General features: G+C 38.6%; 1 protein-coding gene across 1 annotated transcript in view; it reads right to left on the reverse strand.

The window, feature by feature from the left end:
- Positions 1–27,910, reverse strand: part of trip4 (thyroid hormone receptor interactor 4) — a 96,268-nt gene that overhangs the window by 13,250 nt on the left and 55,108 nt on the right. Inside the window, exon 12 of the mRNA XM_084405073.1 lies at positions 26,228–26,330. Coding sequence (XP_084261199.1) covers positions 26,228–26,330 — 103 coding nt within the window. The remainder of the gene's footprint in view (positions 1–26,227; positions 26,331–27,910) is intronic.

The following is a 27,910-nucleotide window of genomic DNA, read 5'->3' on the forward strand; positions in this document are numbered from 1 at the left end:
GACGATGTACTGAACCAAGTCCCCTCCTTTATTTTGTTTCACTTGGATGTGCATCGCAACAGGGAAGCAAAGATCTTTAGCTTCTTCGATTTCTTGGCGACTTTAATGTGTTCCAATGCATTTGGATAGGGTGGTTTTTAGCACACTGCTATTTGGTTCCTTGACTATTCTGGGAAGTTTATACTGCGTTTTCACTTTTTATACCGTCTAGTCAATGCTTTACTTGTCTGCCACAATAACGTCTTTGAACTATCTTCAATTTGGGAGCTTTTCTCAGCAAAAATCATTCACGTCCGTACCACAAACACAATTAGTTTATGCAACGAAGTTTAATACTCATATTTAGGGATTTGAACAAACCCCTAATCCTGAGCAATTGCAATAGTGTTGCTTGTCTTAAAAAAAAAAAAAGACGCCATTAATTAAGTTAACAGCAAGCACTTGAACAATCAATTACCTGCAGTGTAATGGCAAGAAATTGCATTGTAGTGCCTGTTAAGGAGTATTGCTCCTTTAATAAGACCTTGAGAAAGGTAACATAATCAGTATTTATAGCTGTTCCTTGTGGGCTGAGCACAGGACAGGGGTTGGATAGGAAGCAGTTAATGGTTTGCTTGTGCTGTGGCTCTTTGGCATGCTGGAGGGAGAGTGACATTGATCCACCAGCTCCCGTCCATCCGTCTCCCTGACAGAGGTAACAGGATTGTTAATAAAAATGGAAATTGAGCTGCACTACCCCCTCACACACACACACACACACACTCTGACCGTATCCAGGGCTCGCGTTCAGCTGGCTGGCTTTGCCTGACATCTCCCAGCAGAGGCTAAGCACTGGTTGCACTCGCAGCCATGGTTGTGCTTCTATTTAAGCATGAGACAGAGAGTGAACACACACAAACACACACACAACCTGGCTGTGGGGGAGGAACACTGATAAACGGTTGGTTGTCACGACATACATCAAAACATTTAAGGTGAACAATTCAATCCAGTAGGAAATGACTCACACAACGCGGTTAGATTTTACTACCACTGAGACATTTAGGGTTGAAATTAGTCGACAGATAAGGTTTTTTTTCTTTCTTTTTTGAAATGATTAGTGTAGTGCCGATAAACGCTGGGTCCAAAATACCAAACCACTGGTGACACTGCTTCTGTTCTGCCATTTATCTATACATGGTTTGGTAGAAAGTAGAAAGTAATGGGCTTAAAAGCTTCACTAAATCTTGTCAAGCAGCATTTTTGCATGTGAATGCCTGTCTTTCAGGTGTGTGTTTGAGAACGCAGTAATTTGGCACTTTTTAAAAAGATAGACAGACCAAACTAAACACAGTGCAGAACTGACAGTGATGGATGATTTTATACATAGATATAAAGGATGATAATTTTGCAGTAAATAGTGATTTTTGCACAAAAAAAAAAAGAAAAAAGAAAGAATACAATGATTAGGGATGCACACTATTTAACATTATTGGTATATTAATGGTATGTACTTGTTTTTGTTTTTTTTACATGATCAGTAAAAAGATTTTGTGAAGAGAGATATACACCATATTAAAAGGTTCATCTTTTCGACAACTAACATTGAAATGTATTATTGCACAGCCCAAACAGCTTTTGGTTTCTAATGTCTCTAAAATCTTCTAGTTTCTAAACCCTCGGTCTTCTAAATGTCAGTTTAACGCACAGATGGCATGTGAAAAACAGACACACAAATACAATACAAACTCCTAAAGATGTCTGTTTGCTTGTGAACACATACGAACTGCCTAGTAAGTGTGTTACTTGTCTGCCACAATAATGTCTTTGAACTCTCTTCAAATGGGGGCTTTTCTCAGCAAATATATTCAATTATTTTTAATTAAATGTGTAATATGCCAATGAATGAATCAATTAAAAAACAATGGGCAGATCTAGCAAGTGTTTTTAAACATTGCATAGTTTTGTAAACGGTTTTCAAGGATGAGAAGATGCTAAAACTGTTTATCTTGGGGATCTGTCAAGGGACAGATGAATTAGTGCCGAAATGGTCTTTTAAGTCAACAACAAAAGATATTAGAAGCATTCTCTCTGCCCTTTTAAAAGATAAGCATTTTTTTTGCTACCCTAATTATGCATGACTATACGATTATTTGCATTTAGCTTCCCTGCGATGTGAGACCCTATAGAAACAGATCGGCAATCCACTGTTGGGTCTCGTTCCACCAGGTGAGAATCACTATATTAGCATTTCAATTAATGGACATAACTGCAATGTACAAAGCATATCAATTAATGGCTATAAGATAATGAGTAATCAGTATAGGACACACACACAAAGCACAATAGTCATGTTTGTGCTTTAAAAAGCACTGTTCACTCAAGGGACAGGAAAGCAGCAATGGATGATTTATATCGGCAGTTTTGTTTATGAGGGCGAGATCAAGGATAGATGATTTTAGCCCACGGAGCCAGTCTAAATGTAGATTCACACAGAAACTGGGTCAGTTTGGCTCCCCAAAGGCTTGTGCGCACAGACAGTGGAATTAAACGCTCTTGGTAATCATCAAAATGGGTTCTCGGGTGGGAAGGTTATGCGCTGGGTGTTGAGGACTAGACTGGCACGGTATCGGTACGGAGTTAAAAAGCTGATGGAGTTTATTCCCGAAGCCCAGCTGGTTTGCTGGAGTGCAGGGGAGAATAAACAGAGTGACGTGAGGCAGAAAGAGCTCAGCAGACTTGAGTGCTGCCTCATTGAGCAGCCCTGGAAACCTGCCAGTCCAACGCCACAAAGCATTAATACACGCAGAGTCCGTCAGAGGAGTGTATCGCACACACCTCCACACGGCCAATGCTTTTACAAGTAAACGTGTCAGGAGCACTTATGAGTGCACTCTGTGACATATGGTTTCTTTTTAGACACACAGAGCCATGGAGGCACTGCAAAAAGTCAACTCCTTAAGCAGGATTTTGCCTTGTTTTCCAGTTAAAAAAAATATCTAAAACAATATGCACTTAATCAAGAAGCACGAGATAACGAGAGTTGATATTAGAAAACATACATCGAATCTGAATTGAATTTATTTTTCTTAAAGTCCCCCTGTGGGGAAAATCAAGCTTTTAATGTTGTTTATATGTCTATGTGGTGTTTTTAATATGCTTTAAGACAAACCGTGTGTACGTTCATAAGTCGACACCATTGCTGAGTGTTTTCTCCTTAAAACTGCAGTGAACCAAAGACACAGTTAGAAATCGCTGGTGTTTCTGACGTCACAAACTACCTCGTAACCAATCAGATCAACGCGCGATCGTCAACGAGTGGATCTCTGAGCTGCTGTGAGTGAGTGGAGGCGGGGCTCATTTGCATATTCATAGGACCACGTATAATAAATGAGGCAAGGCTGTCGAATTACATTCAAGCCATTTTAAGACATGAAGAATTCTTTTTTCAAGGAAAAAAACTTTTAAATATGTCATTTTGGTGATTTTTAAGGGATATTTAAATACTCAGCAATGGTGTTGACTTATGAATTTGCACATGGTTTGTCTTAAAGCATATTAAAAGCCCCACATAGACATATAAACAACATTAAAAGCTGGATTTTCACCTTAGGGGGACTTTAAGAATCAAGGTCATTTTTATATATTCAGCTATTACTTAGTCTTTGTCTATATGCAAACATCTGTTTTGTGAAATGGCTCATTCACGATATACACAGATGTGGGTGTAAATGTGGAATTCAACATTCAAAGAAGGTTTTTCTAAACACTTTTTCCATCACTTCCTTGCCATTCATACCCTTTCACAAAGATATATTAGAGACATTAGGGAAATAAAATGGGCAGTGAATGCCATTTCGCATCGACTTGGCTTCATAAAGGTAAAATGGGCTTAGAAATAAAAAAATACTGCATATTTTCTTTCCAACACATTATGGGAAGCAACACAAAGGCAATAGAGATGCTACCTCTTCAATCTTCAAAAAATTTTAAATTCCACATGAGACGTTTTCAAAGTGTGAATCTTATAGCCGGCGAACACAAAGCCTGTAGGGACTCTGTAGTATAAACACAAGCACTCAGGGCCTCTTCAGCTCTCAGAGAACTAGTCCATACATGGGGAGACGAGAGCGAGGATTCCTCCCCCACTCGCTGAACGCCACAAAGACGGCAGAACTGGCTGCTATGTAGGGGGTGAGCAGATCAGACTGAGATTATCCTGCTGAGAGAGGTCTGGCTCAGCCGAGGTGGCTACAGACAGCTCTCTGAGTGTAAATACACTTCTTTCAAAAGCACAACAATAAGCTCAACAAGAGCTATGGAGATTAAAACAAGCTCAGCACAAAGCCGGGGCTAGCTGTGGGAAGCACTGAAATGTAAAACAAAGAGTCATTCTAAGCGCTGTGTGATTTTGCCATGGTTTTTATCAGCACACTTTCAAGGGCACTGGTACTAAATATTGTAGATAAGATAAAGATCTGATAATTACCATGGGGAAGCGTGTGTTTGTGTGTAGCCTTGTCCCTGCAGAGTGTACTGGGGAACATCAATAGGAAATGACTCTAATTATCAAATCAAATCTTTCTCTAATTGTGAAACCGTCGTGAGGAAAAAGTAGGTAGTAAATTGTAAATGACCAATCGTGGGGAAAAAAAGTGCAAATTTTCACTGAAAAAAACAGAAAAAATATTTTGATGTTTGTAAAAAAAATAAAAAATAAAATTACATTCCAGTAATACAGTTAAATTGAAGTCCACAATCAAATGTAAATTTGCAAGCATTGTTGCTAGTTATTTTGTCCATAAAAATGTGTTAGTGTTTTTTGGCACCACTTTACAATAAGGTTCATTAGTTAACACATGATTTAAGAATGAACAATATTTCCTCAGCATTTATTCATCTTAGTTAATATTAATTTCAACATTTACTAATACGTAATTACAATCAAAGGTTGTATTTGTTAACATTAGTTAATGCATTTTGAACAAACAATGAACAGCACAATTAACATGAACAAAGATGAATAAATACTGTAACAAATGTTTTGCTCATTGTTAGTTAATGTTGGTTAATACATTAACTAATGAACCTTATTGTAAAGTGTTACCAGTTGTTGTTGTTTTTATTCTACTATAGAACTACGGTTATAGCAGGATTCATTTCTCATTATGCGTTGCTGACGTAATTGCTTGAGTTGATGAGGCTGGTAAGTGTTCCTATAGCAATTTTTACAGTTATCGAGGTTGAGCCAAAAACCTAGGGCGAGTTCACGAAAGAGGGTTTTTGAAACAATCTCCAATATTTAACGAACAGTTCGATTGACAGTGGTGCTAGAGGCAGAGTTGCTCATAATGAGGAGTTCTACCCTATAGTATGAATGTCGTGGGGTGTGTGCGAAAAAAATCGCACGTGAAAAACGTGAAGGCGCCCCCTGGTGGCCGATTTCTTTTTAATTTCTCACAGGCCTCTCGGGCCGTGAGTCAAACAGGCCCAGCGGGTTTTGCTTCGATCGGCCTCCGTTAACCTTGTCTGACAGCCGCTGGAACTTCATTGGCTGACGTTTTTTTGAGATACGCCAAAGTCCTCGTAGACAATCACGGCACCTTGGACAACGACACCGCATGCCAGTTTTCAAGTCAGTCGGGGGAAAAAAAACTGTTGCTAAAGCAGTTTTCGTGTTGTTATTTTTTCCCATTTTTCAATGTGTTTTTTATTTCATAGCGCCACCAAGTGGCCACTCGCCACATTATTTTTCACGCGACCACAGACCGAGCCCATACACATGTGTACCAAGTTTGGTGAAATGATCTCATTCCGTTCAAGAGGAATAGCCATTTTAGTAAAAGTGGCCATGACCCCTTTGAGCGTTTTGGCGTCCTGTCGCAGACGTCAATCGAAACTTTACTTTTTGCTGATAATTATTGACAATCAGACTCGAGAGAATCTTTCTGCACTGGTTTGGATCCGATCGGGCGAAAAATACTAGGACTAGCTCGCAAAAGTAAAGTTTTCCGAAAAATCCAAGTATCCGAGACGTGTGTTGTGTTCGTCTCGAGTCAAGCATTCCAACGATATAAGACACTTGACTTTGAAAGCCACAGTGGTAACAAACAACCGAAGGGAAATGAGAATGTGTTTGAGGCCAGGAAAAATTTGTGTCACTGCCTGAACGGCTTAATGGTTTACGGGTGACAGTCATTGGATGATTTTGGGCAATGATCCGCTTCCTTTTGTCGTTTTGCTCTGATGTTATAGGTCTTAATGCGTTTAAAACAGAAAATCCAGCTTGAAGGTGAACAGCTGATGCACTGCAGTAGAGAAGCAGTGGCTTTTCCCTCCAGAGACAAGCATGAGTGTGCTTCCAAATATAACCAGAAAAGCTCTCTAATTACTGCAGTCACGATCTAGGGCTGAATCTTCCGTTCAAAACACCGTTTGATTGCTTAACAAGGGCATCTTTTCTGTCTTCTTCTTTGCCACGCTTCAATTATGAGTCTGATTCAAATGGAAAACCATGTCCAGTTGCTTTCAAGTACTGGAGAGATTCTACCAGACAGTTAAAAAAAAAAAAGAAATTCAATCAAATTTCTCTTTGATTGCGAAAGACCAATTAGAGGAAGGGAATGCCTGCCATGCCGGTCTTGTTTGCGCCAGCCTTTTGAGGAAATTCCAGCCATATCTCAAGGCATTCAAAGCAACACATTCCCTCTTTCAGGTCGGGCAGTGGCTGCTGTCCAGGTAAAAGAGAGATAGTAAACATTAAAGATGACTAACACCAGTGCTGACTCTTTTTCAAGCTCCCCAAATGATGCCGAAATGGTTTCAACAGTGACAACCGTGACATTCAGTGAGGTTTAGAAATCGGCCATGCAGCCAGAAAAGGGGACAATTATGTCCTAACCAGGCATGATGTGACAGTTTTTAGTGAAAAACTCATTTCTCCATTTACACTTTAACAGAAAAACTGCATGAAGCATCGAATTCACAGCCATGCAGAAAATGTTTGAGGTTTAATATATATAGCTATGTGAGAGACTAATGAGACCCAGTATGCGACAAGACATAGAAATCAAAATGCCGTGGATTGCAGTGGTAGGTTAAAACTAAAACAATTTCTTTTACATGAAAGATTTAATTGCTTTCCCAATCAGTTATCATCATAATTTGTACAATATTGGGAAATCATAAGAAACCAAAAAATTTAAGATCCATTACAGTAATATGAAAAAAGAGCACATTAAGTCATATTTTTCTTGTACTAATGTACAAAAAGGAGAAATTTGGAATCATGAAATGGGTGATTTTATTTTATTATTTTAATATTTTAATATTATTTTAATATAGGTTTACTTATTTTAATAATGTTTTTTTGCAAAAAAAAAAAAAAAAAAAAACAACATGCAGAGAAATTGCTTTTCCAATCAGTTCTTGCCAAAATTTTTACAATATGGGGACATCCTAAGAAACTAACAAATATGTAAGATCCAAAACTGAACCTTATCATTACAGTAATATGAAAAAAAGAGCACATTAAGTCATATTTTTCTTGTACAAATGTACACAAAAGGAGAAATTTAAAAGATTTTATTTTATTATTTTAATGTTCCTAAAGGTTTATGTTTTTAAAGTTTTTTGTGCAAACAAAAAAGAGAAATGATTATACTCTCCATTACACTGCCTCATTTACAAAACAATCTGCAGTCAAATGCTCCGAACAAACATATCCGAATCTGTACAAAGACGCAAATTAACGCTTTAAACGCGAAGCCTCAAAGCAAACGTTCTTATTCAAGCACGTGGTCGCATTTTCAAAACAATAACAAAGGCGAAGCTTGATGACACTATGAAGTAGTGTTGCACGGTGCACCGATACTTAAAAAGTATCGCGATTCTCGGAAATTAAAAACGTCACGATTCCTAAATTTATTAGTATCAATACTTCTAAGAATGACCGCGTTCCAGATTTGTAAGGCCGGCGACACACTGGATGCGTGGCGTGTCCGTTTTTATTTCGGCTCCCTTGTTAACAGGTTAGAGCTAGCACACTGCCTGCGTGACACGCGCGCCCGAGCTATCGCGTGCATGCTAGAATAGAACCGACGCCTATTTTTCACGCGACACGCAAGCGTAAGCGTTTCCAGGCAAAATGGAATAGGAAAAGATGTCATTTTGACACGAATACATATTAATAAATGACATTTTGATGTTTGAAAGTCTCTAGGTTTGACATAAATGCAGATATAAATGTAATTTAAAAAAAAATATCGATTTTCAAATACTGCACCTCTCAATACAGAACGAAATATTCTGTAGCCTATTTTGACGTCAACACTGCCGACGTTGTCTTTGCTGCTATATATTTATGTTTAACATGAAGTATAGGCCTTCCACAACTCTCTCCATATGTCAAATATATCACCAATGAGGCTTATCATATGTTACCAATATTAAACATTGTTTAATATAATCGCTGTTCATATTTTTATTCAAAGTTCAGAATCAAGATAAAGTTATTACCGGTAACTCTTATGTTTCTTATGATAACTGAGATAATGCTGCTAAATTTATTTATTTTTTTACCTTGAATGTCATTGCTCTAATTTATTTTTGATATTTTGACATATTTTGTTCAAATGTTTAATATATTTGCTGTTCATATGTTCATTTATTAGTGTGTTATATGATTAGAATGTTGTCCCGGTTTTAAAATAAAGCGCAGCAATGATATTTGAGAGTGTTTCTCCCTTTTCAGGAAAAGTATCGAAAAAGTATTCTTGACTTGGTATCGGTATCGAAACAATAATTTCGGGATCGTGACAACACTACTATGAAGGAAAGTGGAACGATGTGAGATGTCGTTTTCACCATCCAGAGATGTGTGGAATTCACTAATCATGTTCACGGATGAAGTAATAAAGTAGTTATTGTATTACTTGTACGTTTGATCACACTATTTTATGTCATCGTAATGATAAGCTGCAAGGAACGTGAAATGTAATGCTATATTAGCCTGTTACTGATATGTGACTATATGTCAAATGATTTGGTGGGTCAATGCTGCACAGTTTTACACGTTTAAAACAATCGTTCAAAAAGTAAATATGAACGAACCCACAGTATTTGCAAGTAATGGCTAAATATTTTTGTGTAACACATACTGTATTTAATTTCACTGCCATAGACTTGGTCACCAGGCTTGATAAAAAGCATTACTGAAGTACAAACAAAGTGCAATATAACTGTATTTGTACAATAAATAATATACATTTGCTTACCTGTCTATTAAAACACATGCAAGAGCGGTGTCTCTCAATCTCATAAACGCCACGCCGATATTTATCCTTGTTTTATTTCTCCGTTTGTCCCAAAGCCTGCTTGTCTTAGTTGATCTATGTTAAAGTTTTGGGGGATTTATCTGTACTCGCCAAATCAATAATCGTGATCCATGATGACTGAACGACACAACGGCATGCTAGATACTAGCTCATAGATGTTTATACATAGATGCCTCGTTAGCTGCTTACGTATAACGGCTCATTAAAACACCCGCTAATGAGGCATCTATGTATATATCCTCTATACAATCTATGCGGAAACAGTACTTAATTTCACAACAAAACAGTTGATTAATGTGTATGATGGGCCTGTTTAATTACATTTTATAACATTGTTTTAATGCATCGATGCAGAATTGATCACATCAGCATCATGGTGCATCGTAAAAAACTATTTCAATCATCAGCAGAAAAGGAGCAAAACACTCCCAACAAAAACAGCACCATGGCCTTAAAGGTAAAATGAATGTCAACACAATGTAGTGAAATCCACTCCCCCCTACTCCACTCATTTACAGTCCCCTACCCTAGACGGCCACATCCCTGGGGTCAAAGCCCTGGCTAGACCTGCTTTGAGATTCATGAGCACATATAAGACACGAAAATCGATCCCAACATGGTAACGCCATTGAGATCATCAATCAGCCCAACTGGACTCTTTGGAAATCCCATTCAGAAAAGGTATGAGGATTCTTGACTGGAATATCTGGCACAAAAAGTAAAACTTTATCATATTATTCAGAAGGAAGCAGACAAGCATTTTTATTTATACCAGCGTTTAACTGTACACTAGGTGCCCACCCAAAGGCAAATCTAAATATTCTCCTCGTTTCTATGTTGGAGCTTGTCGACAAAACTAAGAGTATGTTTACTGTACACAATACAGAGCTGCTGCTGCTGGCAGGTCAATGCAAGGCAGCGACTCTCACTGCATACTAAAGCACACTCGCAGCAGTAGCCAGGGCGTCTCGGCTACATATGGTGGGGAATGTGTTAATGCAATATTCATGGTGTGCATGAGAGCGGAGCACAACACAGCTTTGAGGACTCTCTGAAGTCCCTTTCACACTCAACAGAACAGAAACATAGCGTGAAGGAAAGCCATGTGTGATGCACCAATGCTCTGGCCTTTCACACAAAACACAAGCAAGCTTTATTACAGTTGTGACCTCTGACCGCTAAGCGAATATGTAACTGTTTGACACTGTATTTCATGTTAAGATAAGAACCGCAGTTAATTGACAGCTATGTCATACCAACAGGAAGCATAAATATACACACACACCATTAAAGATTCAAAGCAATCCTGTTAGTTTTACACAAATCTGCCTAGGCACGTCAATTCTTCACCGTCTACAACCGTGTACGTCAAGCTGTGTTGATGTATAGTATTGTACCTCTCCGGTTAGATTTGCACAGAGCGTAAATAGTCACAGGATAACCCTGTCTTTGTTTTTAAGCCACTTAAGGAGTAATGCAGCATGAAGAGGGAAACACCTACTCATTTGAAGTGGTTACAACAAAGCTTTGATTTAAGGTGTTGTGCTTGGCAACCTAGAATGTGAGAGTCTGATGTTGTGATAGGGCTGGAAAAACTATATAAAACAGTTGTATATAATAGAGCAAAAGATATTAGGACAATGCCAGAAAGGACAAATTGCAAATCATGCACTCAACCTTAAAAGCCATTAGCAAAATGACTTAATTTAAAAGGGAAATATGACCTACGCTTTACCGGCTGCAACACGAAAAAAATCTAATTTCAGCCTACTACACCTGCACTGATTTGAAACTCAAGAGACATTTAGAAACCAAAAGTGTCAATTTTCCTATTCAACTGATGCAATTACTTGTATTATTATTATTATTAAAAACACTTTTTAGGAACATAAGTATTTAAAGGAGAACTCCGGTCAATTTTAACATTGAGCTCATTTTTTTGTACATTTGGAGTGCTGTCAGTACAGAGAACAACGACAAAAATCGGGGTTGCCTACACCGAGTTATTCTATTTTTAAAATTTGCACCCTGTTGACTTCAATGGGGCAAGTTTTAAACCTGCTTTTAGCCTCTTAACATCCTTGATGTGTCATTACAAGTGCACAGGTCATGTGAGTGATTCCTTCTGAGTTGCTGCTTCCTCCTTCCTGTTTTCGGTCGAAGTCCACAGTAGTCGATTGTCGAGTTCACACGCGTGATCATAGGTACTAAACCTATGCGCGTGAACTCGACAATCGACTACTGTGGACTTCGACCGAAAACAGGATGTAAATACAGGTATGTGCGCTGGCTGAATAAACATAATTTTTATTCATATCTTTCACATCTACTGCAGTCAGATTCACTCGTGTTCACTCAGAAGGAATCACTCACATGACCTGTGCACTTGTAATGACACATCAAGGATGTTAAGAGGCTAAAAGCAGGTTTAAAACTTGCCCCATTGACAAATTTTAAAAAGAGGATAACACGTTGTAGGCAACACCGATTTTTGTCGTTGTTCTCTGTATTGACAGCACTCCAAATGTACCAAAAAATGAGCTCAATGTTAAAATTGACCGGAGTTCTCCTTTAAGAACAATTGTGGTAGAATATAGATCATAGTTTGAAGTCAACAAACATACAAAAAAAATTGTATATGGCAACTGGGGAAAAAAAGGAAAGAATGTTTCTGCATCAAAGAAAAAATAAAAAGGTAATTGTGAGAAATAAACAATAGTCACATTGTAAGATTTTTGGGATAAAGTCCCACTGCAAGACCTTGTCACATAGATACACATACAATATATAATGCATGTTTTAACTATTAGATTTTTTTATTTTAACGAGAAAGGCATCTGTCAAACTCAAAATAGATGAAGATGCAAGGTGCAAATGAGCAACAACTGTAACCAGAGACCAGCAACTCGACTTTCATCCATGCACACAGTCTTTCCATTTACTCCCACCATCTTCCTCTCTCTCGCTCATGCATTAATTTTTCAAGAGCTTAAATGGCCATCTTGGCAGAAGTCAAGGGTTCCTACTTCCAGCAACAAAGTGGTAGATGTATTTGTCGACAGATGAGCCTGTAAAAACACGCTTGACAACACCAAACCGAGACCTTGTAATCTTTGTCATCATATGGTGTGGGACTCCAGTACTCCCACACTGTTGCTAGTGCTCTATTGCAGTTGGCTGTTGTGTAAATTAGGATTAAATTAAGATAAAGAAGAGGGCCCGTTGCCCCGTATCATTATTCATACGTGCTGCAGTGGGCAAATTAAACCTCAGACAGCATGAGAAACATGGGAGCAGCTGGCAGCCCACACATAGATGCAATCTCCATCGCTCTACTCTGAGGACTTGGGCTCTTTAAGCAGAGCGGTCATTACTGAAAACAAATGGAGGGCAACATCATGCCAGATCACCACATTTATGCAACTCAGGACCACAGAACTACGGCCATTTTGTGGAGGGACACATTCAAGTTTCCCCAATGTTGAAACACTTTCCCAGCGCAATGATGGGAGACAACTATTAGTAAGCCATTTGTAGACTGTGGTGCTTTCCTGGTTGTTTTTGAGGGCTCCGACACGTCAAGGCGTGAGTTTGACAACCAGTTTCTATGAACAATGGAAGATGGGGGATGGGCTGAAAAGGCAATATGTGCAATACCACTTGGTGCCACTAGGAGTTTAATTTACTCTTTATTAGGGATGTGCCGATGCATCCCTAATTCTCCATTTAGCATTAGCATTGGTTATGACAGTCAACAGGGTACAATTCTTTCCACGATGTTACAATGTTTCCACTTATTATGCACAATCTGATCATAAAGGTAGTTTAAAATGACTGTATTTTGCTAGTTTATTGGTGAATGTGAATGGTGTTGCACTTGATATTGGGTGTCTGTTAGATGAGAGCACTGGAGTGCAGGACTGAATGAAACTTCGTCATTCACATTTCTTCACAACTAGAATTGAAAACCCTGATGAAAAAGGCTCATATTTTTAAACTGATGGATAAAATATACTAGGTGATTCATACACATACTCTCTTCTCTTTTTGCTTTCTTTTCATTGCTTTCGAAGCTTTAAAAGAACATCATCATGTACAAGGAATGCCAGTGCTTTTTCTACATTAGAGCCTTTCATCCTGTTTTTAGCTTATATATTTGTTCAATCATTTTTGGTTTAATTGTCTTTTGTCCTATTAAATAAATCTGTGCCATACATTCCAAGGAAACACTGTTTGTAGTATGCATATATTTATGTAGTAATAAAAAATCTATTGTCGAATGCAACGTAACAGGGAGGAGAGTAAAGATGGAAAGCTCCTAAAGCTCAGTTCCATATAAATTTACGGATAATTTATTGTTTTGTCGTTAGTGAAAATCAATATTGACCTTGTATTTGAAAAAGGATCCTCATATAAAAAACAACACTAAAATTCAGAGTCGGTTCATTCGCATTCGGAGATCGACTATTTCTGACTGTCAAAATGCCGGCGGACGGAAACAACAACAGCTACAGTGAGATGTTCAAAATCTTTCTTTTTAGTAAACTCTGTGTACACAAACAATGTTCTCAATGCTCGAGTTCACGTGTAGAGCCCCTGGTGATACTTCCAGCACAGTTTCATGTTGTGTCGAGCCTTCTTAGTGTTTTAAAAATAGCGATTTTGATGCTATCATAGTTGTGCCCCATTCACTCCCATTCACAGGGCAATTTGACCGAAAACGAAAATACTTTAAAACTTAAGCAAATACTTAGAACCTTAAGTTTTTAGGTCAAACTTAGGCCCCGTCCACACTACTGCGTTTTCGTTTAGAAACGGAGAATTAAAACGAATACGATCTCCGTCCACACCAGCGTTTTAGCTGCGTATTAGAATTGATCTCCGTCCACAGTAAAACGACTGAAAACGCGGATCACGTGACCATTCACCAACACTGGGCATGCGCGAGCCGGTGTAAACACAACTTCATTGATAAAATTATCCCACCATGCGCTGGTTCTTCCCGGGTTAACCCAAAACCGACGCTCCATGTACACGGTCGATACCGGGAATTGTCAAACGTAAACTATTTTATCGGGAATTGTCAGTTGCACACAGGAATTGTCACATTGTCACTATTTTAACGGGAATTGTCACAGATCGCTCGAATAATAGCTTGCCTCCGGCGCATGTAGGCAGTTAGCATTGTAAAATGCAGAATTTACTTGCACAACAGCTGCTAGAAAAGATATAGCCTACGCCATGACTGATGACACCCAATCATAGATCCGAGCGTGAGCCTCTACTACTTCATCGTTTCTAAAGTCCTCTGTTTTGACCCGTCCACACTAAAACGCCCTCCGGAGATTCAAAACGAAAAACGGGTCGGCAGCGTTTCTAAACTTCTCCGTTTTGGGTCTCCGTTTTTGCCGTTTTAGTGTGGACGGGAGGTGCAAACGTAGCAAAAGGTCTCCGTTTTTAAACGAAAACGCAGTAGTGTGGACGGGGCCTTAAAAGTCGCGTTTCCATTCTAATTATGCTTTTTACTGAAAGTTTGCCTCGGGTAGATTCCCAAAAAGACCCTAGGTTGCATTTTGGCGAGAGTTAAGGCCATTGCACACCGAGTCCGAAATTCGCATCCGAAATTTTCGCACATAAACAAATTTTTTCGACCTCACGTTATGTCAATCACGCTTGCACACTGTCTACGAAACTTTCGTCCGTAATAAAAAAATTCGGATCGGGTTCGATTTTCTGCGTTTTTCGCATCCACAGCCAGTATTTTGAGAGGTTTTTTGACAATTCAGAGCCACCGTACAAGCGAACGACAAAATCCAGAATGGCGTCTGGATACCTAAAATTATACATATATTATTATAGAACACAAAATAATGTTGTTTCAATAATGTGTGTGTGTGTGTGTGTGTCCATACCTTAGACATACTGCCAGTCTCTGTTCAGGATCGATTGGTTCACGGAAATTGGTGGTCTTCTTTTTAATATGTGGCTCCAGTATCGCTAGCAAAGCATCAAACTGTTCCACTGACATTCTGAGGTAGCCTAAATTTTGAATCGCTCGGGATAATTTCGCAACTCATTGATAAGGAGGTGAAACTATCCTTCCTCTCGGCGCAATCTCAGGATTGGATGGACCCAATATTTCCTCTTTCTTTTTCTCTTTTTAAGAAGAAAGAGGGCAACAAAATCATCCTCACTGCTTGACGAATCCATTTTGTATTTTTTTGCGTTTTTTTCCGCAAAGGTTTAATAAATACGCATCGGACTCAGTGTGCAAGGTTTCTGTGCGTGACGAATTTTAAGGCTGACGAACACGAAAAAACGCATACGAAAATTTCGGACTCAGTGTGCAATGGCCTTTATGCTTTAATTGAAATGTAGAAAACTGGCAGCTTCAATCATAATGAAAAGATGGAAACTAGCATGCATAAATTAAGGGTATTCTTTAGCCGTTGAGCGTACATCAGTTGTACACTCGTTATTGCGGTGCATTGTGGGATTGAATGAGTGCACTCAATAACATCCATTCTACAAATGACTGTCCCCTCAAATAGTGCCTTATTTAAGGGTATAGGGGGGCGATTTCAGACACAGCCTAAGTTTAAAGGCCATGTCACACCAAGTCAAGTCGGCTGCGTCTCGGACAAAAGCCTGCGCTTGAACACACACGAAAAGACTACAGTCTTTTACAAAAACTAGCCCAGCAGATGCTCACAAACATTGACTTGTCTGTCATGGTCTTAAAGAACAGGAAGAAAGGTCTAACTGTGTTATTTATTTACATTTCATGCTAGGCTGACCTGTGCTTAAAATTACAATTATGTCTATTTCGACTCATAGCAAAATACCAACCGCATTCTTGGAGAGTTGCTTGAATGCACAGGACCTTCAAAGGCTTGCTTGTTTTCTTTTCTGGCAGTGTCGAACAGTCTCCCTCCAATTCTCTTTTCATGTACACATATCTTTTATGTGTTTATGTAGCACTCAGTTTAAAAGCTAGCAAGTCTTCTTAGCACTGAAGGGTTGTATCAAGGAGACAGATATACAAGCGTGTGAAAACCGCTTGTTGATATTTTGATCACACACCACGATACGAGTGAACAACTCTGTGTGGGAGCTCGGAAAAGTAGCCAGCAATTACACTCTTAAACTCTATTCCACATGGCCTCCAGGACACCTCTCGAAGTAGACTAAATTTGCTTTCAGTTACTAAGAAACATTAACAGATCTTTTTCAGGATAAACACCACATTTAAAAGTTACACGGATGAAAACGAGGCTGCGAGGGATAGAAGTAGAGCCCAATCAATGAGTTTTACCGTTTTAAACTTGTCATTGAGTGATAACAATTTACAGTCTTTCTCTCGAAATGTTCCTTTTCCTGCGTCCAATCAGCAAGCAGTAAATCATGGTTCAGGACTGCGACTATTCTTTCAATATATCCCACAGAAACTTCCTAGTTCAATAGGAAATATATCAACACATCATTTATTTCACATAATTTACACAACTTGCACCAGGGAACTGAACAGCACAAACTATTGGTAATAAGTGGCAAAAAAACATAAATGTCTATAACTCCAAAACAAAATGAGATAATTTCACCAAATTTGACACGCTTATGTATGGTGGCACTCTAAGGACACATACAAAAACCAGTGGAACTGCACCACTTGGCGGCGCTATAATTGAACAAAACATGGAATTGGCTCTAACTACAGTACTGTTGGTCTGATTGACTTCAAAATTGACATACCATGTCTTTGTCTCAGTTGCTATCATAGTCCATTATGAAATTGGTCTACCTTGAAAAACATGGCCGTTGTTTAAATTAGAAAATATCCAAAGCTGTAACTGCAATGGTTTTGCAAATATCAGAGCCTCAATTTAATTTTTCAAGTAAAAACTCAACCCAATAGTTTCTCAAAAACACTGGAAATGAAAATGTTACATAATCTCTTATGCTCACCCACCTGTAAAAGGGGGTGGTGGTGTGGAGTAGTGAGTACGGGAAGGTTGCCGGCTCGAGCCTGGTAAGGAACGAGCTTTAAAACGGCATCACTGTGCAAGGCACTTAACCCAAGGTTTATCCAGGGGAATTGACCCTGTAATAATGTACGGACACCATGATTGTGCCAAGTAGGACAAATTCCTGGAAAAACATTAGGTTGGGGAGTGGAAATTCAACAAGCTTCTCCATCCCTCCTCCACTTCCTAAGAATTTGACACGCTGACCTATATATATATTTAGGCTGTGTACACATTTTCCTGTTCTTTTCCAAGTTATGGATTTGTCATTTAAGAGCAGAAAACAAGGCCTATGCTAGATACTTGTTTATAGGATTAGTTCACGTCAATGTTAGGTCTATATTCTTTGAAAGGAATATTCTTTCAGGACTTGCAAAAGTTGTTGAGGAAAACTTACTTGGCAAAATCACAATGACTAGAACAGGGCCAACATTAACTCTGCAGATCTGCCCTTTGCATGCTTGCGGTATACATATTTCGTTTTTCAGCTCCATTAAAGTCCCCCTGTGGTGAAAATCCAGTTTTTAATGTTGTTTATATATCTATGTGGTGTCTTTAATATGCTTTAAGACAAACCATGAGCAAATTCATAAGTCAACACCATTGTTTTTTTCTCCTTAAAACCAAAGACAGTTCCAAAAACCAAAGAGATCGTCAACGAGTGGATCTCTGAGCTGTTTTGAGTGAGTGGAGGCGGGGCTAATGTGCATATTCATAGAGTCGCATATACTAAATGAGGCAAGGGTTTAGAGTTTTGTTTTTTCAAAGAAAAAACATTTAAATATGTCATTTTGGTGATCAAAGATGAGTTAAGAGATAAAATGATTGACTACAGGGGGACTTTTAACACAATTTAAAAAAAGGTCTGCTGTAAGTGATCACTTGCCTACTAGCATGCAGTTTTATAACTTCTGTGCAATGTCTGAAAATTCCACCCAAAATCAGCAAAGTAAATGCCAAAAAATCCCTCTGAGCCTGCCAGTAATGTCTGCTGTAACTTGTTTTGGATAAACTCATCCCTGCTCACTACTCACCAACTATCCAGTGTTATAACACCTGTGCAATGTTTGAAAACTGTGATTTCCGGTAACATTCGTTCACCCTTTGCCTGTTTGTTTGATATCACAATCAATGCTTTGAGTTTAAAGGGCAAATAGGGGGAGGAAGCCCTTCTCCGAGCACTAAAGTCCTCTTGTTCATTGCACGCTTCTCCTTCACATTAGTGAAGCAGCCAGTTCCCGGCTGCCCATTAGCTGTGTGACAGATCTGTAATAAACACAGCCTGTCACCTCTGAAGCCTGCTGCACATTTCCTGGGTAATATATAACCACCCCCAATACACATTCCCTTCCCCCACCGCAAGGCTCAATAGACATGAAACCCGATTTCTGTCGAGCATCCCAGCAGCCGCTGAAGCAAGAAATTCCACCGCACCCAGATAGCCCTGGAAAATACATGAATATAAAAAAGGAGTCCATGAATAAATCAAAACCTCTCTTTTTACTTACCCTATGGAAGAGAATGAAAAAAGGTTGTGGTGAAATGAAAAAAAAAAAAAAAGTGTAGAAACAAGGGCACTGCAGGAAGAAAAAGAAAAGGCGTTAACAGTAGAAGTTGAAGTCGATAATCTCATGGCCTCAGGCTACTATAGCCCCTTGGTAAGTTAGCTGGTGGGTGTGAGGTAACTGGTGGGTGATTGTACACACTTTTCTGCAACAATTGTGTGGGACAATCTGGCAGAATTCTGCGAATGGATTTAAATATGGTTAAAAAAAAAAAGTGTTAAAGGAGTTGAGCGTGTGTCACTGAGTCCACGTGCAGAACAGTATATCTCACTTTGTTTTTAGAGTCTGGGAAATAGTCCACGAGTTCCCAAATTAGTTAAACCGGAATTTTTAAATGATTAATTGAAAACACTAACACGCTAAAGTCATTTGCTTGTCAATTTTACTACACTGGTTGCACTGTATTGCACACCTACTAACAAACTTATTAATTGAATTTGATAACTAAGGGGCTGTTTAAACGACAACAATTTCAACTAAAAGCGTTTTGACCGTTCGTTTACACGACAACGGCGTTTTGGGTGCCTAAAAACTAGGGCTGGGTAAAAAAAAAATCTCGATTTTAATCGATTCTCATTTTTACGAAACGATATCGATTCTTAAAGGTGCATTGTACAAGTCTCTGAGTTTTTGCAGAACTATGCCCCCTTCTGGCGACACGCGAAACTGCAACCAGAGTTGTGCACGCGGTTATGTGGAGTTTGCGTTGGGGTTTGGGATGAACTAGAAGCCGGTCTCTTTGAATCCATCTTCTACTTTTGCAAAAGTCGCTTGAGTTGTCTTCGCTGATGCGGATAATGGCGGCGAATACACAAACCTGCCAGACATAGCCAGGTGAGCGTGAACGCGCATGACGTCACGCCCAGTCGATTCCGTCCCGAATCCCTCTTATTTATTTTACTGTACAGGATTATAGAGGCAATCGCAGTGATCATAGAAGGGCTCATTCAGCCCATCAGGCAACTGTTTAAGCATGTATGGGTTAGAAAAACGGGTATTTTTAACATGAAAAGTTGCTTAATGCACCTTTAAATCCCAAGAATCGATTAGTCATCCTGTTTTCAGTTGATGAATGAATGGAACATTGTTGCGCGCATCCCATCCAATAAATCGCAATAATCTTTGTGCTTTGTTATTATTGATATGAAACGAAGTCTCAGATTTCAGATTACATCCATTTTCTTATGAAATTCAAAAACATAATTATCGTTTTTGCGCTGTGGCGTGAGATCGCTCTGGCTCAGCTCAAGAGAAGCACATGATCTTCTCTTCCGCCTTAATAATACCAGTTACAGCGCGAAATAAACATGAATGAGCATCTGAAAGTGTGTTAAAAGGTAGAGTAGCCTACAACTTATCGAAGTCCGTATCATGTCACATGGAATCGCTCAATCAGTGTTTCAACCGTGGAAAGACGTTAGTAAACAATGTCATGTAACGTCACATTTACCTCAGAAAAAACATATCCAGTTCCCATAAACTCGTTAGTCAGCTAGAAAAATTACCTCTAGAGAGGAGCATTTTGTTAAATACATGCACCATATTACATATTCATTATAATTTTTAATGTTCTTCAATATTTAATGCATGTTTGAATAAATCTGGAAAGTTTTTTTATGACAGCCACCATTTAAATTTTTATATAATTTCATATAACTTAATATAAAAATAAATAAAAGTGTATTTTAAGTGTTTGTATACAAATCAGTTCATTTTTACCTTCAATATTATAGTAGGCTAATGAAGCTTATAGGCTACCACTGACTCCCATAGTTTACAGCATTAGTTAAGAGATTTGTTTTCCTTGAGAAAATTTGCCATGTATTGTAGCTGATATAAAAAATAATCAATATTGAATCGAATCGAATTGCAAGCTTGTGAATCGAAATCGAATCGAATTGTGAAATTTGTGTCAATACCCAGCCCTACTAAAAACGCAAAGTTTTCACCTTTTTGAAAACGGTCTCCGTGTAAACAATAAAAACGCGAATCTCTGAAGACGATGACGTCATGCACATGCGTATTACGTGTTCAGTCTATAGTGTTTCATCGCCATCTAATGGCCTGTCAGCAGAACACAGCGTTTTTAGTCGTTTTCGCGGATCCGAATGAACGGGGATCGTTTTGACAATGGTGTCGTCTGTACGCGGAAAACTAAAAGGAAAAACTTCTCCGTTTTAAGGATATCGTCGTCGTGTAAACGTACCCGAAGTTTTTAGTTTGCCCTTAAACAATATGGAAAAATTAAACAAACTGTGGTTAGTCGCTGTACATTCTGGTGGGAAAATCTCTTCCTGATCTATGTGGATCGTTCTTGGCCAGAATAAGTTGCCAAGTGAAGCAGACATTCAGAAGCCTGTTTATTACCAGTTGGTTAAAACAAACAAAATTGGTTTCCTTTCAAGAAATAAATAGATCATCTACTGTAAATCCATCCTTCAGCAAAGCAGTTCAACACAGCATTCTAGAAGCTGGGCTGCATATTATTAATGCATGCAGCTTCCAAGGCACACTTGTTTGGATACTGAAGCCATATTGATTCGAATGAAGCAAGAAGAGAGAGACAACCTTTAGCCTTTAAAAGGCTGGCATGTAACAGAATCACTGATGTGAACTTGCAATATTCACACATGGCTGATGCCACTCATCAGGATATCTCTGTTAGCTCGGTGCAGCGAGGGTGACCTTCAGTGAGGAGATGAAATGACAGGATAAAAGATTCAGAAACCTCAGCACCCACAGCTTTTAATACAGTCGTTTTAATCAGCGAACGGACATTTTGTCCAAAGAGAGTCCAAATTTGCCACATCTAAATGTCAGCAATTCCAGCAACAATGAGCGGTGGATGGATGGTTTTCTATTATGCAAGTCAGTTTTCTGTAATGGCAATCTTTTTTGTTTGCTAATCCATATACCATCCGGTTTTTGGAACAACCTGAAAAAGACAAAGTTGTTTGGTCTTCATGTGCAGGACAAGAAGGGTGACACATTGACCCTAATGTTGGATAAACCTCGAAAGACATGGAAGAAGTAAAGGGCAGGACATCTCTGTGGTGACTTCTTACTCTTAACTGCCCTCCCAGCTTATCAGTCCATATCGCCTCCCCCATTCACCCAAGGAGGAGTTCATGGAGGTCGACTCTCTTGAGAGCTCTGGCAGCTTAGGAGAGAATGAAAATGAATGGGAAACGGTGGATAGACACAAGGTCAAAACGGATATAAAATTCTCCATTACGATATGAAAAGCTGGTGGAGAAAGAGGAGCGCATTGAATGTCAGAAGGAAGGATCGCTTTTGAGGGCCTGGCTTTGTGCTTCCTTTATGTGAAAACAAAAGAATCCGAACACTGAGTCGCCAGTGCTCTTGTAAAAGCAATCCCCCCCATGCTTGTCAGAGACGCTTTCCACCCCGAGAATTCACAAATTCAGTTATATAATTAATTGACCATTTTTTATCTGAGAAAGCTAAGCGGGTTGAACAGAAGAATGTGCACATGTGATTAAGGAGGAACGGCACGCAGATACTATCCAAGTGTGAAATGCTTCCAGTCTGTACTGTGAAATAACACCATTGTTGACAGTTGAGCTGCTGTGAAGAATGACTGGGGAAAATGACACCAAACAACTTCAGTTAAGAGTGGAGATTTTCTACAATCAAGATTGTAGATAGAAACAATGCATTCCTATAGAGCTATTCGTACTTCTCCGTTTCTGTCATCACATGTGACCCTGCCTGGACAACAAAACCAGTCACAAGGGTAATTTTTGTTTGAAATTGAGTTTTACATATCAAATGAAAGCTGGGTTACACTTTATTTTAAGGTGTCTTTGTTACAGTGCAATTATACATTTAAGTACTGAGTAATATTAATTAACAACATGTACTTACTCTCGGGTTAGGGTAGGATTAGGATTTGGTTGAGGGTTAGTTGCATGTAATTATGAATTATTAACTGTTATTACTATGGTAAGTACATGTAACATATGTAACAAGGTTACCAAAAGCTTTCCATTGATGTATGGTTTGTTAGGATAGGACGATATTTGGCCGAGATACTATTTGAAAATCAAAAAAATCGAAATATTGAGAAAATCGCCTTTAAAGTTGTCCAAATTAAGTCCTTGATGTTGCAAAAATCAATTTTTGATATATTTACGGTAGAAAATGTACAAAATATCTTCATGGAACATGATCTTTACTTAATATCCTAATGATTTTTGGCATAAAATAGAAATTTGATAATTTTTACCCAATGTATTGTTGGCTATTGCCACAAATATACCCGTGCGCCTTATGACTGGTTTTGTGGTCCAGGGTCACATATAGTTTTTTTTTTCATGATGTCTGGTGACAAAACGTGGGTCATGTGGCTGGAACAAGAGGTTCTATCATTCCCAGAAAAAAAGCTTAACATTCATCAGTTAGCATTCCCATTCATCTCAATGTTAGCTTCTCAGCTGGCGTAGGACCTCCCAGAAGTACACTGCCATGAGGTGTTTTTGCCCGATCACCAGAGCCGTAAATGCCATGTGACCTATCACTCTGGCTGATGGGACCACAAGAACATGCACAGACCCAAACCCTTCATTAGTGACTATCCTGAGCTGTGGAAAACCCAGGAAACGCCAAGGGGAAAGGAACAGCTGGAGTGCATTTGTCTTTTGTTCAGACCGACAATTGTTTGTTTCACTTTGTTTGAATATTTTTACATTAATCACCTTCTTTTGATCTCCACAGCAGCTACAAATTTTTTTTCAAACGATTGACTCATCAAATGGTAGGCCACTGACATAATACTCCGGTACAATCTCCACAATATCACCATGGGTTTTCCAATGGATATTTTATGGTAATCGAATGGTTTTTAAACTCATGCAAATAAAATATGCCACCATTAATATTGGAAACGCCTAAAGATGTGATTATTTGGACATCCACGATGTGGAAATAAAATGAACTAACACATTTATCATAACCAAAGGGAACCAAAGCTAGACGATAGTGAAGACAACAATAAGCATTAACTGATAAAATGTACCAGTCCAATATATGAAAAGCAGCAGCTTGTGTTTTCAAGGAAAATTTCACCATATGACATATTGCATGAAAAGAGTGGTGATGTAATTATGAAAATGTAATATTTTGAATACCATGCAACACCAGTTAAAGTAGAAGATGGTGTGTAAAATCATAGCTCTGTTGTAAAACTGCCTGGACACTCAAAAATGATATCGGGCTTTTGCATTAGCAAGCTAATTATACGATACTCAAATCACAAAAACATAATACAAGATTATTTATAAATCAACACTGCCTTTGCAATATCCCATGGGAGTGCCTTCTCTGTGAAGGATATACAGTACAGTGCATAAGATGCTTCTCAAAAACATTTGCTTTAAGATTTATATTAAATTTTTTTGCTTTAGTGTGCCATTTTATATTTCCAAACATTACATTTGCAAATATTGTTTTCTATATAGGGGTGTAACAATACATGTATTCGCATGCAACGAATACAGTCAGTCACAGGCGACCCACACTCCTATCCAGAAGGGGGCGCGCGCGGCAATGCAACGCTGTTTGCTACCAGTAAAAAGCGAATAAGGAAAGGAAGATGCGATGAACGGTATCTTCAAACCAGTGTTATCAATAAAACAGCTTGAGAATAATATCTCACGTAGCATTACATTAACCTCTGGCATTTAGTGTCGACAGCAGGTTAGTTCGCTAGAGAAATAAACTCCAGAGAGAAGCATTTCGTATATGCACTATATTAGCCTGTTCATCAGGTTTACTTGACCTGTTAGTAATGTCTTGATTATTTAATGTATGTTTAAATAAATTTGTCATGAAAACAAGTTATGACAGCCACTGTGTAAATGATATTTCAAAAATGTATAATTTTTACTCTTTATAAGTAGATGTAGAAGTTAATGCAAAACCTGTATTATGTGTTTTTTTTTTGTTTTTTTGGAGTGTTGACTATTATATCTAAAAATAAATAGCAACTGAATTTAATAATTTGGGCTCTGTTGTTAATTGTAACCTTTAATATTATAGTAATATGTAAGTAAGGGCTCCCCATATCGTTTACAGCATTAGCCAAGATACATTTTTTTATCCTTAAGAAAATTCTAATTCTAATATAATTTATTTAAACACATTTACACATTTGTTAAAAAAAAGTTTAATTTCAACACAAAAAAAAAGAAAGAAAGAAAGAAAGAAAAAAAAGAAGCAATTTTGTGTTTAGTTTTCTCACTCCTGCTGTACCGAACCGTGACTTTTAATACCGAGGTACGTACCGTCCAGTTTGTGTACCGTTACACCCCTAATACAGCCTGGTTTAAACCAGACCATTCTCAGTAGTAACTGAGTTATGGTCTGGCAAAGCTTCATTAATAACTCATTTCCAAAGGGGCGTCACCAACGGACGTCGCTCAAATGCCTCTGGGCGCAATTGGATAGACCTAAAACCAATCAGAGCGATCGTCATCGTGTAAAGCCATATGCTGCGTCCCTAAGTTACACTACGCCATAAAAGTATGTACTCTTTTTGTGAAGAAAAGGTATTTACTTTTGAATGTGTAGCAAAAAAGTAGGCAAGCTTTGGGACATACTACTTCGTCATCTTTATCGGAAGGATCTGTCGCGTCCGTCCTGTCACGTAAACTGCCCTGTCAATCATCTTGTCACAGTTAAAATCCTCTATTAAATCTAATTTAATTTCCTACCGTTTCGGAGAGAAATGTAGCAGCACGTTCATCTGCCAGTGGGTCTTTCATGGAGACTGTCCTCATGTGTTTGCAATTTGAATATAATAATGCATTTAAAAGTTGGTGCGCTTCACCAACGGACGTCGCTCAAATGCCTCTGGGCGCAATTGGATAGACCTAAAACCAATCAGAGCGATCGTCATCGTGTAAAGCCCGCCCTAACGTTTCTGATTGGTGCTGCGATTTCGACGGATTAGAAATGGGCTTGAATGAGCTCTTTGCCAGACCACTTGCAGAGCAAATCTAAATTTGCCGGAAGTTGTCTGGGTTTTCCCAGGCTACCCCTAATACTATAGATAATTGGATATATGTTTTAGTGAAACATCTTAAGACTTCTGCAGAGTACAGAATGCGATGTCTTGGTTAAAAAGTATCTCATTGGGGCAGCATAATGAATTTGCCTGTGTTCATGTGTAAAGTGGCCTATATGATGCTTAAAACCACTGCCTCCATAGACTGCTCATTAGACATGCATGTGTTTAAATGAGAGAGTGTAGAAAGGCTGAACGACTAGAGCCGGCACATGAAAAGAGGCAGGCGGGACTTACAAATCTTGTGTTTCCCTTTCATGGGAAATTTCACCACCAACTCCTGGGGGTTGGAGCAAATGAAGACAAATGGAGAAGTCGACTCCTCGCTGATCTTGGGATACTGAAAAGAGAGAGAGGAAACAATGAGCTGTGTTCAGCCACTTGGTTACCACGCACAGAAAGCAGGGGCTGCTTTGAAAGGCTTCTCTTCCCCGTAATTGATAGGCAACACACAGGAGAGGCGAAATTGACTGGCACTTTCATAAGAAAGGTGACATCTATCTAATCTGTCGAGGGAAGGCACAGGTCAACTTATTTCCTCCAGACCATCAGAGAGTCGTATGATTGCATCACGACATTTAAGAAGCGCAAGCTTTTCACAACACTATTTCTCCCCACCCCCCACCCCCACACTAGAGAGCTTGACACAATCAGGGCTTTTAGAAGTGCTGCAGATATGAGGTCCCTCTGCATACTTGAGTCGTCTCGCAGGAGATGTGGATCAATTCAGACACTGCCAGATTTACCAACACTCGTCTGGTGATACGGCCACATATCTGATTGAAATGTTTGTGGGGAAATGTTGCGTCGAGATCAGCAGATGAAAGGTTGACAAATAACATGGAGAAATAACACCAACATTAAAGTATATAAGGTCAGCTTGCTGGGTGCATACCTTAACATTAAATATTTGTACCATTTTAATAACCAGTTTTGCATTCTAGACCAATGAAAGGACAAATATACCCTTTTGTAGTTCATGTCAAAGGATATGCGTCCAATAAAACTCTACAAGGCATCTGTCAACAGCACAGAAGCTGCCAAATTCTCTAGAGGGTTGTGTAACATGCTCACATCATCATCAAAAACCCATGAACAAGACAAAAATGATACACATATAAAAAACAAAATGTTACGTCAAGATCAGCAGATGAAAGGTTGACAGATAACACTAACATTAGAGTATATAAGGTCAACTTGCTCAGATTTAGGGTGCATCCCTTACATTAAATATTTGTACCATTTTAATAACCGGCTTTGCATTCTAGACCAATGAAAGGACAAATATACCCTTTTGTAGTTCATGTCAAAGGATATGCATCAAATAAAACTCTACAAGGCATCTGTCAACAACACAGAAGCTGCCAAATTCTCTAGATGCCATCATGGACGGTTTGTGTAACATGCTCACATCATCATCAAAAACCTGTGAACAAGACAAAAATGTATATACATATAAAAAACTAAATGTTACGTCAAGATCAGCAGATGAAAGGTTGACAAATAACACTAACATTAGAGTATACAGTGCTATGCATAAGTTTAGACACCCATGCTAAAGTTGACTAAAAAGAGGAATAAAAAATCATCTTTTGGAAATTGAACTTAATGCCTTAATTTAAAAAATTAGGAAAAATCCAACCTTTAAGGACACCAATTTTCTTTGTGAATGAATAATGTATCGTAAATAAATAAATGTTCTTCCTTAAAATACAGGGTGCATAAGTTTGGACACCCCTATGTTAAATTCCCATAGAGGCAGGCAGATTTTTATTTTTAAGTTTTTTTTTTTTTTTTTTTTTTTTTTTTTAGGATACTATGCATCCTGATAAAGTTCCCTTGGCCTTTGGAATTAAAATAGCCCCACATCATCACATAGCCTTCACCATACCTAGAGATTGGCATGGGGTACTTTCCATA

This window comes from Rutilus rutilus (assembly GCF_951802725.1).
Source record: "Rutilus rutilus genome assembly, chromosome: 3".
In the NCBI taxonomy this organism is placed as follows: domain Eukaryota; kingdom Metazoa; phylum Chordata; class Actinopteri; order Cypriniformes; family Leuciscidae; genus Rutilus; species Rutilus rutilus.